Source organism: Balaenoptera acutorostrata, chromosome 12 (assembly GCF_949987535.1).
Source record: "Balaenoptera acutorostrata chromosome 12, mBalAcu1.1, whole genome shotgun sequence".
NCBI classification, from domain to species: domain Eukaryota; kingdom Metazoa; phylum Chordata; class Mammalia; order Artiodactyla; family Balaenopteridae; genus Balaenoptera; species Balaenoptera acutorostrata.
In genome coordinates, this window is record NC_080075.1 from 28,131,473 (window position 1) to 28,149,243 (window position 17,771).

Genomic DNA, 17,771 nt, shown 5'->3' on the forward strand with positions numbered 1-17,771 from the left:
AATCACCAAAAACTGGCAAATATCCCGCAACTGGGGAATGGATAAACAAAATGTGGTACGTACATTCCATACAATGGAATACTACACAGAAATAAAAAGAAACAAACTACCGATACACACAACATAAATGAATCTCAAATGCATTATTAAGGAAGCCAGGCTCAAAAGTCTACAAACTGTATGATTCCATTTATGAAGGCAAACTATGTGGGCAATAAATAGATCAGTGGTTGCCAGGAGCTGGCACACTGGTTGGGTGGGAGAGGACTATAAAGAGGCAGCACGAGGGAATTTTTGTGGTGATGTAACTTTTCTAATCTTTGATCGAGATGGTCATTAAATGCATTTATCAAAACTCATAAAACTATATACTAAAAGAGGTGAATTTTGCTGAAAAAAAAAAGGGCAGTTCATAAAAGAAAAACATGTCATATGGAAGAAACTTTAGAATAACCCACTCAACTGATAAGAGGGAAAACTCAGGAAGGGTAAGTGATTAACACAGTTTTATCTAAGGTAGTAGGAGTAGTGAGATGAGAACCAAAGTCTCCTGACCCATCCATGATCCCTTCTACTACAGCAATATTTTCCAATGCTGTTTTACCTTGACCCCCAGTAAGAAATACACCATTACCACAAAGTTGGCAGCTTAAACCAACACTCATTTATTATCTTACAGTTCTGCAGCTTAGAAGTCTGGCACAGTGTGACCATATTATCTGCTCAGGGTCTCACCAGGCCAAAGTGAAGGTGTCAGCTGGCCTGGGCTTTTTCTGGAGGCTCTAAGGGACAACCCATTTCCAAGACCAGGCAAGTTACCAGCAGAATTCAGTTCAATGCAGTTGTGGGACTGAGGTCATTTCCTTGCTGGCTGTCAGCCAGCAGTTGTTCTCATCTTCTAAAGGCTGCCACATTCCTTGGCTCATGACCCTCTCCATCTTCAAAGCCAGCAACAATAGATCATGTCCTTTTCATGCTTTGAATCTTTCTGATGTCCTCTTCTGCCACATCTCTATAACTTCTACCCTCAGCCAGGAGAAAGCTCTGCTTTTAAGAGTCCATGTGATTACTTTGGGGCTGGCCAGATAATCCAGGATAATCTATTTTAAAGTCTACTGATTAGTAAGTAACCTTAATTACATATGCAACATTCCCTCTTGCCATGTAACATATTCACAAGCATGACACCAGGGGCAAAGGTCATGGGGGCCAAAACTGTGCCCACCACATAGATTTTCCACAATGATGTAGTATACACACATATAAATGAAACAAAAATACTTACCTTTCACTCAGTTCAACACTCCACTGCTTTTAATATTTTATTTTAAAATGACAGTGGCAACAGTACATTGATTTCATGTCCTATTAATGGGCTGCAACCTCTAAGTTTATCTTGAAAAAAGGCCTGCATTCCCTTTTAAATTGCAATCTGCAATAATAATACGAGGCCCACGGAAGGGCCTCAGGGGCCTGTGTAACCCCTGAAATTATATGCAAAGTTCTGGTACTAACTAATCATAAGAAAAGCAGACAAACCCGTGTCGGGGACAGTCTGCTGGATACCTCCCCAGTGCTACTGAAGGCTATCATGGTCATGAAAAGAGAAAACAGACCAGAGGAGACTGGGAGACATGACAAGTAAATGCAATGTACTGGGTTGGATCTTAGAACAGAAAAAGGATATTAATGGGAAAACTGGAGAAATCCAAAAAGTCTGGAGTTTAGTAAATAGTGATATAAACGTCAGTTTCTTAGGTTTGACAAATGTACCTGGCAACGTAAGATGTTAACAATGGGAAACTAGGTGAGGAGTATACAAGAACTCTGTACTATCTTTGCAGCTTTTCTGTAAATCAGTATTATTCTAAAAAAAAAATTTACTTATAAAACATTACAAGGGCTTCCCTGGTGGCGCAGTGGTTGAGAGTCTGCCTGCCAATGCAGGGGACACGGGTTCGAGCCCTGGTCTGGGAAGATCCCACATGCCACGGAGCAGCTGGGCCCGTGAGCCGCAATTGCTAAGCCTGCGCGTCTGGAGCCTGTGCTCCGCAACAAGAGAGGCTGCGATAGTGAGAGGCCCGCGCACCGCGATGAAGAGTGGCCCCTGCTTGCCACAACTAGAGAAAGCCCTCGCACAGAAATGAAGACCTAACACAGCCATAAATAAATAAATTAATTAAAAAACAAAAAAATTACAAGATTGAGCATCTGCACATCCTTCTAGGGAGATTTATATACTTTATACCTTCTATTCATGATCCAAAAATATTTAAGTCCCACTGTCCAAGGCTTCCTGCTGCTTTCCTTAACCACTACTTTCTAAGTACTCTGCCTCCTTCCTCCTATGTCACCCACACCTTCTCTCAAAAAACAAGATTTAACTAGGACCTGGGGAAGGGAAGAATGGGGAATTATTTTCTAATGGGTTCAGTTTCAGTGTGGGAAGATGAAAAATGTTCTGGAGATGGATGATGGTGATAACAATGGGAATGAATGCCACAGAACTGTACACTTAAAAGTGGTTAAAATGATACATTTCATGTTATGTATATTTTACAATTTTAAAAATAAAGGAATGGGTACTGATACATGCTATAACATAGATAAACCTTACAAAACATTATCTTAAGCAAAAGAAGGCAGACACGAAATACCACCTATTATGTAATTCCCTTAACAATGCTCTAAAATTGACTATAGCAACAGTTTTACATAACTGTGCATATATTAAAAACTACTGAAATGTATACTTTAAGTGGGTAAATTGTATGGTAGGTGAATTATATCTCAATAAAGCTACTGAAATATTTTAACTGGTTTTAAATCTAGGATCACATTTATTTGACATCTGAAGACCTTAAGTGACATCCTATAAATTCTGGAGCCACACTCTGCTGATGTGCTAAAAAAATGAACAAATAAATGAAAGACTGGGGTTTACAATGGCTAGCAGGGAAGATCAGAAAAATCTGTGGCTAGGCATGGTGGCTCTCCAGTCATGAGGCAAAAACAAAGGCAAGATTATAAAACACACTAGGTTGAGGTTGATCAGAAACTTTTATTTGGTCCTTATCATTTATTAAGCAACCTACAAAATCACTTTCTATATCTCTACCACAAGCAGCAGCAGCTGCATCCAGGCCAGAAATGGAAGACACAAGTAGTGGAAGACCTTATAAAGAAAAGCTAAGAGGTGAGATCTCTGCTTATCCAGGCTTAGGTGAAGGTAGAACAGGAAAAGTGTGTAAGTCCAGTATTCCAAAGACTCTTCGTCAAAGCTGAGACTTGCAGAGGCCCTAGCTGAAGGATGCAGGTACAGGCTCACAAAACTGCCCAGCTCAGCAATCAATCCAAAGTACCTAAAAACACAAAGAGCAATGTTGAAAGCAAGGTGTCTCAAGAGCTAGATGAATGTAGCAAACTGGGCAAAGTTAAGTGGCAGCTGCTTTGGTACTGGCAGTTCTTCTAAGACCAAAATACTCATTTTGGGGAATATCTATCAAAAGGTCCTTTGGGAAGAACATGTCATTACAGAGGCTGGGCAGTTAAGTCTGGAGAGTTCAATTTAGAGGTGGGAAAAGGGCTAAGAAATTGTGTTGGTTAATGAGCATCTGTGGAGACTACAACAAGGGGTGAGTGATACAAAATAAATAAGTTCTCTAAGCAGAGTTTATAATCTTTGAAAAAGTTCCAGGTCAAGATGGGAAACTGGGGACTTCCCTGGTGGCGCAGTGGTTAAGAATCCTCCTGCCATTTTAAGGGACATGGGTTCGATCCCTGGTCTGGGAAGATCCCACATGCCACAGAGCAAATAAGCCCGTGTGCCACCACTACTGAGCCTGCACTCTAGAACCTGTGAGCCACAACTACTGAGCCCACATGCCGCAACTACTGAAGCCCACATGCCTAGAGCCCGTGCTCCGCAACAAGAGAAGCCACCACCATGAGAAGCCTGAGCACCACAACGAAGAGCAGCCTCCACTCGCTGCAACTAGAGAAAGCCCGCACGCAGCAATGAAGACCCAATGCAGCCAAAAATAAAAATTTTTTTTAATTTTAAAAAAAGATGGAAACTGAACCCTCAAGTTTGTATGCCCTCCCATGCAAGATTCCACTTGAAAGGAAAAAAATCTTTTAACAGGTATATAAATCTACAACAAAGAGATTTGGTTGAAACAAAAAACTGACAAAGAAATCTGACTGAAGTGTGTTTATAAATAGGGCAGAGGAAAATAAGCCTACAATAAACACGGAGGGGGGTGCAGCAGAGGTGGGAACCCATCTAACTAGAAAACTCATGGGGAGGATCTAGACTGACACCAAAAATGACAGAAAGAGATGCAAGGCTAACATGGGTAATGACTCGAGGGTCTACATGATAAACAGTTGACCCCATCTCCCCACAACCCTCCCTGTGTGCAGCACTACCAGAAAACAAGCATTGAAACTAAATCTAACTTGAAAACAAAATCAGCAGGCTCTCTTCTAAAGAACTAAATGAATTATCTGGAGAACTAGAGCAGCTTCTGAAAATTCCAGCTTCCCACAGTCAAGTTTTCTGCAATTCTGGCCTTTGGAGGCCCCCAACATAACATCTGGTCCCACCCGCTACCCACACTAAAGTAAAACTGCAAGGCAAAAACCACCCTCCATACACATACATACACAGGTTCCAAACAGCCTTCTTATTCCCTCATTCTAAAATAGAATAAAAATTACAAGGCATTTGAAGAAAGCCTATCCAGTAAAAGGAAAGATTAGAAAGAATAATTCAGGGACAAGAACACATAAGAGGGGCTTCTTTGGTGGTGCAGTGGTTGAGAATCTGCCTGCCCATGCAGGGGACATGGGTTTGAGCCCTGGTCTGGGAGGATCCCACATGCCACGGAGCAGCTAGGCCCGTGAGCCACAATTGCTGAGCCTGCACGTCTGGAGCCTGTGCCCCACAACAAGAGAGGCCACGATAGTGAGAGGCCCATGCACCGTGACAAAGAGTGGCCCCCACTTGCTGCAACTGGAGAAAGCCCTCGCACAGAAACGAAGACCCAACACAGCCATAAATAAATAAATAAATAAATAAAAATATATATCATAAAAAAAAAAGAACACATAAGAACAAAACAAAGCAAAAAACCTCAAAATTTTTTTAATAGCCTATGCTTTTGATAATGGCAAATTTCTGCTGATACCAACTGATACAGCTGATTGAACTATTTTTAAAAAGAAAATCCTTCAGGCATTAAACAGGCCTCAAGAAAAGGCAAACCCAAAATCTAGAGAAGGCAAAAACACAAAGAAAACCCAGCCTCCAAAACTGCTTTTACCTCAGGGGAATCTGCCAATCCAAAAGAGAGCTGAGAAACTGTTGTGATTTGGGCTGAGCAAATGAAGGGTCAAATCTGAGAATCTGCCCAAGTGGAAAGGTTTGATAATTGCCCCCTTTCTAAAAGCTGGATTCCCAAAAGGCTACACCCTCAGAGTAAGGCTGAACTAGAATTAAATCAGTCCCCTCACAGACCTGCCATCACAGTTTATATCACCACAGTGATCAAGTAATCCTCAAGTCTTGGATTCAAAAAGGAGGTTCTGCACTGATATATGTCCATAGATGTCTTACAGAAGCAAATGAAAATCTTTGAAGAAAAGTCTCATTATACTGGCCTCAAATAATTATCCAACAAATAATTTTTTCAAATATTAATACAATGACAAATATACCAAGATAACTAGGCAAATAAAAAAAGACCATGAGACAGTACCAACAGAAACAATAGACAGAAAAGTAAATAAATAAGCCAGGCTTAAAAGGCTTTGGATATTAGATTGGACACAGACTATAAACAATTGTACATACTATGTTTAGTGAAATAAAAGACAAGCTTCAAAACATCTGCAGCAAATACAAAGTGACAAAACAGATTTGAAAAATAACTAAATGGAATTTGCAGAAACTGAAAAATAAAACAAGAACTGAAACTAATAAATCAACAGGAAAGTTTAAAGGAGACAAGACCACTGAACAGAGAATTAATAAACTGGAAGGTCAGAAAAATTACATAGAACACATCATGGAGAGGCAAAATGATGGTTGACTTTTAGCATACATTTAATGTGAATCCCAGAGAGAAAGGAGAAAGAACAAGAGAAAGGAGAGAGAAAGAGACTTCTCCAGGACAGATGAAAGACATCAATCCATAGATTTAAAAAGCCTAAGCAGACTACATAAACGGAAATTATACCTAGACAATGAGTGAAACTACAGAAAAAATAAAGAGAAAATCTTCAAAGCAGACAGAAAAAAGGGACAAATTTGCTTCAAGAGAGAAGAATGACTGTTTCAAGGTGCTAAAACAAAGTTCCACCTAGAATTCTATATTCAGCAAAATATCTTTCAATAAAGAAAGTAAATCAGCAAGCCAGAACAGGTAGAGAAAAAAAGTAAAATAAAGGCTTTTTTATACCAAAAAAGAAAAGCAGAGTTTGCTACCATCAGACCCTTTAGGATTTACTTCAGAAAGAAAGAAATGATCACAAACGGAGGAGCAGAAATATGAAAAGGAAAGATGACCAAAGACAGTATAAATACGTGGATAAATTTATATATCATTGCCTGTATAATATAGCAATAATATAATATAGCCTTATGTGGATTGTCAAAGACAACACAAAATAGGTGATAATACCAGCATAAGTGGGGGATGAGGGACTTGTAAATTGAGCTAATGGATTCTAAGATCCCATTTTGTTGAGGATAAAGGGAAAGGTACTAACACTAGGCTCTGATAAATTAAGGATGCATGTAGTAACTGGTAGGGTAGCAAAAAAAAAGAGTATACAACTTCCAAATTGATAGAGGGAAAACTGAATAAATTATACTCAAAAAAAGGTAAAAAATGGAAAGAAAAAAATAAAACATAAAATAAGAAAGACAGATAGTAAGCACAAAATAAGACGGTACTTCTAACCCATATATATCATTCACTACATTAAATTAAATGCCCCACTTAAAGACAAAGAATATAAGCCTTAAAATAATTCACATCACACACATCAAAAATACATCCACATGTGGAGGAATTCTCACTGAAAACTACCTGGAGTCTGGCAGAACTCCTGTACAATCAAAGCTGTAAGAAAGATCCACACAGAGTCAGGTAGGAAGGGAAGAGAAGTGGTCAGGTCAGGACAGGCTTGGAGATCCTCCCTGGGTAGTGAGCAGTTTGAATCACAACATGGGCACCCCAGATCTGGGGTCCAACACAAGGAGGATGAGTCCTCTTAGCTGGTTTGAAATCCAGTGGGACTGACAGTGTGGCTGTAAGAAACCTAGTCTCCACTCGTGAAGAGTGCACACACGCTTGCTTACTCCCAAAATAAGGCAGAGGAAGCAGACTGAAACTGTGACCAACCAGTGCGTGCCCCAGCCCACACCAAGCACCTCCTCCAGCCCCCCTTAATCCACAGCACAGCTCCACACTAGGGCAAAGGCTGCCACAGCTGAGGAGAACACACAGTTGTGAGGGACGGAGCCGGCTTGAATCTGGCACGGCATCTGAATAGAGCAAGGGAACCCATGACTGGTGGTCACAGGGCAGCAAATCAGGAGTGGTCTGGAGTTCTGACTGGTGCTGGGACCACCCCAGCGCATACCTCAGTCCACGCCAAATGCCCACTCTGGCCCCTCTTGCTCCACAACAGTTCCCCACTAGGGCAAAGGCTGCAACTGCAGAGGAAAGTACAAACTGTGGAGGACAGAGTAGGCTCAAACTTGGCACAGCACCCAGACAGGGAAAGGGCACCATTACTAGCATTCACAGAGGCAGCAGATCACAAGCAGTCTGTAGCTCTGACTGGTGCCAGGACCATCCAAGTGTGGGCCCCAGCCTCCACTGGGTGCCCAATCCAGCCCCTCTGGTTCCAGCACTGCTCCCCTAGGAGCAAAGGTGCTGATGTGGGGAGGGGGGAACAGCACACACTCAAAGTGAACAGAACCAACTCAGACCCTACTCTCAGGGTTTCTGCTCCAGCAATTTGGGACCTGACACCATTCCTGATAGGGCAGTGTTGGCAACTGAGGAGTGGAGAAGACCCAGCTTGCATCTGCCTCTGGCTCCAGCCCCTCCATGTCCAGCCCCACCTTCTACCAAGGTGATAGCTTCCAGCACACTCTGGGGTAAGATGTGACTTGTATTCACTTCAGATCCAGCTCTCCCATCAAAGCCACTGAGCACACACAGACTATATAGAGATGCTCCCACACAAGCACACCCCTTCAAGACCAGGATGGGTAACTGTTTCACCTAATTTCACAGAGACAGAGAAAGTTAAGCAAAATGAGAAGACAAAGGAATTTCTTTAAAATGAAAGAACAAGGAAAAAACCCTGAAAAAACAACTAATGAAACAGAAATAAGTAATTTACCAGATAAAATGTTCAAAGCATTAGTAACAAGAATGCTAACTGAACTAGGGAAAAGAATAGATGAACTAGGGAAAAGAATAGATGAACAGTGAAAATTTGTACAAGGAACTAGAAAGTATAAGAAAGAACTAGTCAGAACTGAAATGAAAAACACCCCAGAAGGAATTAACAGAAGATTAGGTGATACAGAAGAATGCAAATATGATCTGAAGATAGAATAATGGAAATCACCCAATCAGAACAGCAAAAAGAAAAACATTAAAAAATGAATATAGTATAAGGGACCTCTGGGACAACATCCAGCATACCAACATTCAAACTATAGGGGTCCCAGAAGAAGAGAGAGAGAGAGAGAGGGATCAAAAATGTATTTGATGAAATTATGGCTGAATACTTCCTGATCCTGAAGAAAGAAACAGATATCCAGATAAATAAAGCAGACATGCTCAAGAGTCTTCTTTACGTGGAAAATAAAAGGCTACAACAGGAAGAAAGAATCTACAGGAAAGGAAAAATCTCACTTGTATAGGCAAATATATATTAAAAGGCTGTGGATCAACCTCTGAAATAAGCTAGTAAGAAGATTAAAAGACAAAAACCAGAGAATTCCCTGGTGGTCCAGTGGTTAGGACTCAGCGCTTTCAGTTCCGTGGGCCCAGGTTTAATCCCTGGTCAGAGAACTAAGTTCCCACAAGCCACATAGCACAGCCACAAAAAAAAAAAAAGGATAAAAAATTGTAAAATCAACTATAACTACAATAACAGTTAAGGAATAAACATAAAGATGTAAAATATGACATCAAAACAATAAAACATAGGGGAAAGGAGTGAAAAAATGTACATCTTTTAGAATGTGTTTGAACTTAAATGACTACCAGTTTAAAACTTGTAGTTATATATAGGTCAACATATATGAACCCCATGGTAACCACAAATCAAAATCCTATAACAGATACACAAAAACTAGAGAGAAAGGAACACAAGCATAGCACTAAATAGAATCATCAAAGCACAAGGGAAGAAACTAAAAGCAGAAGAACAGGAAAGAACTACAAAAACCAGAAAACAATGAACAAAATGGCAGTAAGTACGTACCTATCAATAATGATCTTAAATGTCAATGGACTAAATGCTCCAATCATAAGCATAGGGTGGCTGACCGGATGAAAAAACAATACCTATCTATTATGCTGCTTACAAGAGACCCACCTCAAAGCTTCAGACACACACAGACTCAAAGTGTGGGGATGGAAAAAGATATTTCATGCAAATGGAAATGACAAGAAAGCTGGGGTAGAAATAGTCCTCTCAGACAAAACAGCCTTTAAAACAAAGTCTATAACAAAAGACAAAGAAGGGCATTATATAATGATAAAGGGATCAATACAAAGACAGGATGTAACATTCAATAACATATGCACCTAATATAGGAGTACCTAGTACATAAAGCAAACAGTAACAGACATAAAGGGAGAAACTGAGAGTAATACAATAGTAGTAGGGGACTTTGACACCCCACTTACATCAATGGACAGATCATCCAGATACAAAGTCAATAAGGAAACTGTGGTCTTAAATGACATATTAGACCAGTTAACATAAAAGATACCTACAGGATATTCCACCCAAAAACAACAGAATACACATTCTTTTCAAATGCACAAAGAATGTTCTCCAGGACAGATCACATGCCAGGTCACTAAACAAGTCTCAACAAATTTAACAGGTTAGAAATTATATCAAGCATTTTTTCCCAGCACAATGGTGTGAAACCAGAAATCAGTCACAGGAAGAAAAATGGGGAAAACACAAACATGCGGAGACTAAACATATGCTACTCAAAAACCAATGGGTCACTGAAGAAATCCAAGAGAAAATCAGAAACTACCTCAAGACAAATAAAAATGGAAACACAACTTTCCAAAATCTTTGGGATGCAGCAAAAGCAGTTCTAAGAGAAAAGTTTGGAGCAACAGAGGCCTACCTCGAGAAATGAGAAAAATCTCAAACAACATAACCTACCACCTAAAAGAATTAGAAAAAAAAGGTCAAAGCCAAAAGTCAGCAGGACAAAGGTAACAATAAAGATCAAAGAGGAAAAAAATGAAACAGAGAAACATACAACGATAGAAAAGATCAGTGAAACCAAGAGCTGGTTTTTTGAAAAGATAAACAAAATTGAAAAGTCTTTAGTCAACTCATCAAGAAAAAAAGAGGATCCAAATAAACAAAATAAGAGATACAAAAAAATCATAAGAGAATACTACCAACAGTTATATGCCAACAAATTGGGCAATCTAGAAGAAATGGATACATGTCTAGAAACAGACAACATTCCAAGACTGAATGAGAAAGAAATAGATAATCTGAACAGCTGGACCACCAGTACTGAAACTGAACTATTAATCAAAACACGCCCAGCAAACAAAACTCCAGGACCAGATGGCTTCACAGAGAAATTCTACCAAACGTATAAAGAAGAGCTAGTACCTATCCTTCTCAAACTATTCCAAAAACCTGGAAGATGAAACACTCACAAATTCATTCTACAGTAAGACCACCATTACCCTGATACCAAAACCAGACAAAGAAACTACAAAAAAAAAAATTACAGGCCAATTATCACTGATGAATATAAATGCAAACACCCTCAACAAAATACTAGCAAACCAAATCCAACAATATATTTTAAAAGGATCATACACCATGATCAAGTAGAATTTATTCCAGGGATGCAAGGATAGTTCAATATTCACAAATCAATCAATGTGATACACCACATTAACAAAAGGAAAGACAAAAACCACATGACCATCTTAACAGATGGAGAAAAAGCATTTAACAAAATCCTACGCCCTTTTATGATAAAAACTCTCATCAATGTTGTTCCTACCAGACTGGCAAAAATCAAACCCTGATAATACCAAGTGTTGGTGAGAATGAGGAACAATGGGAACTGTCATACACTGCTGATAGAGATGTGAATCAGGTATACAGGATGTTTGGCAGTATCCACAAAAAATATACTTATTCTATACCATATTCATTTCATAAGGAAAGGCTTAGAAAAGAATATATATATATACACATATATAACCATATTTGCATTAAAATACCCAGAAGATTAGACAAGAGACTAATAACCGCTACCTAAAGGGAGGGGACCTATATAAGGGATTAAAGGACAGACAGGGTAGAGGAAGACTGTTCACAATACCGTTTTTCAACTTCTACACTCAACCTATATAGCATGGAAGATCTAATTATGATAAGGAGGTATGTTTTCAGCCTTGACACAAAGTGAGAGCTAGAAGTGAGCTAAAAATGGGAAAGGAAGGAATAAGAGAACTAACAGTCATACCTTACAAAGTGAGGAGTCAACAACAAAAAATACATATTTTAGTATGTTATATAAATTGTAAAGGTAACAGAGAAACTAAAAATAATGATAAAACTACCAAAAATCAGAAAGGAGGGAAGGGACTGATGGGGTACTATAGGTTAGCCAAACCTTCATTTATCATAGCAGGAAGTCAAAAGATAAGATCTACAGTTGATAAATCAACAACAAAGCATATTATTCAAAAATGTAAGAAGCCATCTGAAAAGCTAAAAACAGAAATAATAAAAGGATGAGGGCCATTTCATTATAAGTCATTAGGTAACTATTTCACTTTTAAACAGGAATATATACTGACTCAACTAAAAAGAAAAAAAATTTCACTTAGAACATACACACCTAAGGACATAAGAACATTTATTTTACCAGGTACAAAATAATATAATACTGACTAAATCCAAGGGGGCTAAAATGACCAAAATTCAGATCTACTAATGTAGGATAGAGCAGAGGGATTCAACTACTGAGATTATTGAATCCAAAGATGAAAATGAACACATCCACCACTCATTAAATGGCCATTTATTAAAAATCCAAGCCAAGCACTATGCATGGTATAGGCTAAAGTGGAAAACCTTGTTAAGTTCTCTCCACTTCTATTCCTAGCACCCTCCAATTTATCATCCTGGCACCAGAGGTTGGCAGTTTTATGTCTTTAAATGGAACTTTGATCACATCGCTCATCTCTTTGAAAAGATGGTAATTAAAAATAAACAGGTAGAAGTGCTCACTTCAGCACTACACTTACTAAAATTGTAACGATACAGGGAAAGTTAGCATGGTCCCTGTGCAAGGATGACACAAATTCATGAAGTGTTCCATATTTAAAAATAAAATAAAATAAAAATAAACAGGTAGAGTTAGGCTCCAAACATTTTTGATTGAGGAACTGACAGGATGTCAGTCACAAGAAATTGTCCGCCTTAGGTAGGCAGCTAACAAGTTATTTTTAAGAAAAATGAGTAATCAGAAAAGAGGCTTAAAAAAGATCTAAAAATTAAGAGAATGCTCAATAATCTAGGCTCAAAGCTAGCCATGGGAATATATCTTAAAAGACATTTAAAAGAATATATCAAGAGGGCCAGGGGCCTAGGTTGATTACAGATGCAGAACAAAGGAGTAAAAATAGTGAAATAAATAATTCAAGAAAAGATTTCTGAAAGTAATGAGGCTTCAGGGAGGTAGCTGAGAACATCCTGGTGTGATAAAGGTGAGAATGAACTGAAGGTGCATGGCTTTTGTAAAGCTCTTCAATCAGAATATATGTAGGGAATAGTAAGCTGATCAGATTTAGGAATTAAGTAGGAGAGAGAGCTCTAAGAGAAGTTAGTTAAAATGAGGTATCTCAAATATTTTCTATTTCAATGACAAGATTTAGTTAGTATACAAGAGTTAATCTAAAATTCCTAAGAACAAATAGATACAGGCCAGAACAGAATCTCACTGCGGCAAAATAATCACTTTACACAGACTGCTGAAGAAGAAAAAAGAAGAAGCAACCCTTTAAATGATGGCAATCATTTCTGATCTCTAGCATTATGATGAGGGGTAAGATTTATATCTAAGAATGCAGATCAAAGTAAGAATCAAACTTCTGAATCCACCTAACTACACTGGGGTCTTTATAGTCCCTCCCATTTTTTTATGGTTAAGCAGTTTTCAGGAAGAAGTTCTAACTACCCAAGGGAACTTGAATTAGAATTTGTTTTTCCTATCTTAATAGGAAATAGGGAGAAAGAATTATTCCTACATGAACAAGGAAGAACCAGGCCATCAGTTTTATAAAGTTTTGAACTCAGATCGTTAGCATGGGAAAGACAGGTGGAAATGATTACCCCGTGATAGAGAACTCACCTTCCAGGAAAGCAAATTCATCCACAGCTTCTATTGCATTATCTGAAACACAAGGTAAAGGGACACCTGACTAACTCTGGTCATCAGGGCATCAACCACTTACAAAAGCACAACCCACACAGTGAAGGGCATGAGGCTTTATGCAAATTAGGGCATTTATAAAATTTGTCCCTTGCTATCTTGAAATCCATAGCTACTCCACCACCAAATTTTACGTATCAGCTGTCTCTCTGAGAGTAAGAAAATAAGAAAAGCCTGGTTAAATACTGCTCACTGAGGGGAACATCTTTACTCTGAAAGTCATCAGAGAAGAGCTGCCTATACAGCAGGGAAAGCGATATTATGGTCTATGAAAGCTTACAGATGTTTTAGGGTTACCAGCTAAAAAGTAGAGTCAGAAATCAAACCTCTACTTTCTAGGTGAATAAAAAACAGTCAAGCCTGGTACAATATGGCAGAAGGTATAAAGGGGTCTAGTTAGCTTTGGCAACATCTAGACTCCTTCGGTTCTCTGTCCCAGCACCTCTCCAGCCACCCAAAGCAGATTTTCAAAAGATAGGGTTTTCTGGCACTGTGGCAGCCCAAGAGAAAACATCGTAGGAAGAGACCTGTAGCACCGCTCATCTTACAGTGATGCCGTCTTAACCAGTGTAAGGGAAAACCTTGCCCAGCCCTCTCTTGTCTGCCCCCAGATCCAAGATACCACAGTGACACTTTACCCAAATCTCTCCTCTGAAGGGTTTTCCTCTTCCCCTGTTGAGCACAACAGTAGGCATCTTTTGCAATGGTTTCCACAAACAGTTCCTGTGAAGAAAAGAAGCAGGGAAAAAAAAAAAAACAGTAAAAGTTATAATACAAACCAAAATTGAAAAAACAAAACAAACAAGCAGAGTTGTATGGATGAATTCTAGTACAATTCTTGTGCGTGCTTCTGTTGGCGGTGGGGGAACGGACAGGGGTGAAAGAGAGGTTCTCAGGGAAGCTGAAGGCTCTCCTGGACTTCATAAAAGTCTAGTCCCCTTCCCCCTCCTGCAGTCGCCCATGACACATCCGTCCCTCCCTCACTTGTAGATCCACCACACTCATTTACTTGAGGCTCCTACAAGTTCAGTGTTAGACTGGAGATGCAAATTAATGTCGCGTCCAGGCACTCATGAAGAGGTAGGTATGTTAGCAAACCAGTACAACTACTTTATGTGACCCTTTTTCCGTCCTCCCTTCGTATACTCACACCTCAGAATCCGGCCCCAGCACCTCTCTCACCTCCCGGTGCTCAGCACACCCCGCCCCAAAACCTCTTCTCGCTCCTCACGTTCCCCAAACCTGGCCCAAAAGCTCGCTAAGCCCCGCCCTTCGGAAAGGCCCCGAGCCCCGCCCCTCGCCACGCACCCCCGCCACCCCCTTGTGCCTCTGCCGCACCGCGGCTCGTGCCAGAATGAAGATGGCTTCCTGTCCTGCAAGCGTCACGTCGGGGTCCGCCTTCACCAAGGCCTTCACTCGCGCCAGAGGCAGCCTTGAGAGACGAGCCCCGGGCGCACTCGTCGGGGCATGGGGCTGCGGAGCCGCTGCGTCCCCACCGGTGCCCTCCTCCTCCCGGAAAGCCCCCTTTCCAGCCGCCAGAGCCGCCATACAGGCCCAGAGTGCTGCGCGCGGCCGCCGACTGTGTGCACACAGGCAGTGCCGGCCCCCTTCTCGCGCGCGCTGGAAGCCACGCCCCCTACGGGCGCGTGACTCCGCCCATCACGCGGCGGGGCGCCAGACGGGCCTTTTTGCGCCACTCGCAGCGCCTTTGGGGGCCTGGTAGCCTGTGTTGCCGTCACAGATGACTCTCACGCGACATCATGACTAGTTGAGCCTTCTTTTGAGAAATTTGATTGTAAAAGTAAACACAGCAGTAATAGAAATATATACAGGAGAAACTTGAACAAGTTTATGTGCTACTGGAAGAGACAGTAAAATAAGAGCAATAAAAATGTAGGAGGGGGCTTCCCTGGTGGCGCAGTGGTTGAGAATCTGCCTGCCAATGCAGGGCACACGGGTTCGAGCCCTGGTCTGGGAAGATCCCACATGCCGCAGAGCAACTGGGCCCGTGAGCCACAACTACTGAGCCTGCGTCTGGAGCCTGTGCTCTGCAACAAGAGAGGCCGCGACAGTGAGAGGCCCGCGCACCGCAATGAAGAGTGGCCTCTGCTTGCCGCAACTAGAGAAAGCCCTCGCACAGAAACGAAGACCCAACACAGCCAAAAATAAATTAATTAATTAATTAATTTTAAAAAAATATGTAGGAGGGAAAAGAAACAAGTTATAGACATCATTTCAACAATTCTTCCCTCTTTCTCGTGACAAAATGTCATCTATATCAGTTAGGGTACAATTAGGAGAAAGAAACCGCACAGGGTTTGAGCAGGGAAAGTAATTTGAACAGGAAAGTTTAATATAAAAATTCCTAACTTTAACAGGGAATTGACTATTAAGGGGCAAAGAAAAGTCTAAAGAATAGAGGAATTGCATGTATGTTCCCAGGACTGGGGTAGAAAACCCAAGGATGGAACGAACATGGGAGAGCACCCCCTCCCACCAGAGCTGAGATCAAGATCTTGTTGCAGAGGGCCAGCCACGACTCACTGAAGTGCCCGCTGGCAGGACTCATGGGCAGTTCACTTCTCTGGGGTGCTTTGGAGAGGTGCTGCACACTTCTGGCCACTGTGCACTACAAAAACCTGCTCCCAAAACACACTGGGACCAGGAAATGCCCCTTTTGTCCTCCAGTGCACTCTACTGATACAGCATAACATCGTAATCATCTGGCTGAGGAGAAACGTTTTGACATCACCAGCAAGCAATGAAGATGGACCTGGAGCTAAGAGACAATAGGCTGATAGCAGCACACCACACCAGGTTAAATCGAATCCTATGCCTATGCTACAGTGACACCCACGCAGCTGTATGTGGATAGAGAGAACAACAGAAACGTCAACAACAAAAACCAAACTGACTGGTCTTACCAGTCTTGTCCTCAGTCTCAAGTGAAAATGAAGGCAGCCAACAATCCCACCACATTCTGCTCACTTGCCTACTCACCAGATGATTATCTGACACCTTCTCCTCAATCCACCTGGCTCTCTCTGCTGATATCGGTTGCTATTTCACAGAGAAGATAGAAGCACTGAGAATGGAGCTTCCGCCGACTCTCATCACTGCGCCTATACACCTAACAGTACCTACACCCAGGTGCTCTGCCTTCCCACCTGCCACTGGACTGAAATGTCAGTGCTCCTCTCCAAGGCCATCCCCTCCATGTTTGTCCATTAGATTCCTAACCCTTCTTACCTTCTCAAGGAAATCACTCTGGCATCTCTTTTCTCTCTCTTGCTCTTGCTCCCTTGCTGTCTTTCTCTCCCTCTGCTGAACCATCCCTATCAGCATACATCTTTTTTTTTTTTTTTTTGAGAACTTTGTATATACCCCTTTATTAGCTTCTGGCAATGGATGTTGCTGGGGAGAACTGTTAAATGAGCTTGATGATTTTTTTTGCCTTATAGAAGAAAAAATGTAGAAAGTACATTACATGTATTACATAACATTACATGTAATGTTATGTAATATATATTTTACATAATATTGTACATATATGCATATACACATATACATTAACACGTGGGTTTTGATATGTATGCATCAATTTTTGTTTTACTATTGTGTGTTTTTTCAGTATACAGACTTACTTCATCATTTAAGGAATAATTTTTGTTTTTATGGTGGGGTTTTTTTGTGGGTTTTTTTTGGGATTTTTAAAATTTATTTTATTTATTTATTTATTTTATTGATTTGGATGTGCCAGGTCTTAGTTGTGGCATGTGAACCCTTAGTTGCAACATGTATGCAGGATCTAGTTCCCCGAACAGGGATCGAACCCAGGCCCCCTGCATTGGGAGCATGGAGTCCTAACCACTGCGCCACCAGGGAAGTCCCTATGGTGTTTTTAATGGTTGATATCTTTTCAGGGATACTAGTTATCCCCAAGTTAGATTATCTTTGTCCTCCATGTTGATTGCCTTATAATTGTTTTGATTTTGTTCTTTTTTCATTCATT

The 17,771-nt window shown here is 40.7% G+C and overlaps 1 protein-coding gene and 1 non-coding gene across 5 annotated transcripts; one reads left to right on the top strand and one right to left on the bottom strand.

Annotated features, from left to right (window-relative positions):
- Nucleotides 1-663: 663 nt before the first annotated feature.
- POLE4 (DNA polymerase epsilon 4, accessory subunit) lies at nt 664-15,357 on the bottom strand. 4 transcript variants are annotated; one of them, XM_057558297.1, is made up of 4 exons: nt 15,068-15,357; nt 14,398-14,482; nt 13,679-13,720; nt 664-1,100 (listed from the first exon to the last, which is right to left on the bottom strand). In XM_057558297.1, exons 1-4 carry the CDS (start codon nt 15,305-15,307, stop codon nt 1,051-1,053), a joined length of 417 nt encoding a protein of 138 aa, XP_057414280.1. In that variant the 5' UTR covers nt 15,308-15,357; the 3' UTR covers nt 664-1,050. The 4 variants fall into 4 exon arrangements, with proteins under 4 accessions (XP_057414280.1, XP_057414281.1, XP_007184114.1 ...); XM_057558298.1 differs by having other exon boundaries at nt 699-1,100; nt 15,098-15,357; XM_007184052.2 differs by lacking the exon at nt 664-1,100 and adding an exon at nt 3,042-3,362 and having other exon boundaries at nt 15,098-15,357.
- On the top strand, nt 12,548-12,652 carry LOC114238160 (U6 spliceosomal RNA). The gene has a single exon (XR_003623570.1). It is a non-coding gene; the product is annotated as a U6 spliceosomal RNA (small nuclear RNA).
- Nucleotides 15,358-17,771: the final 2,414 nt, after the last annotated feature.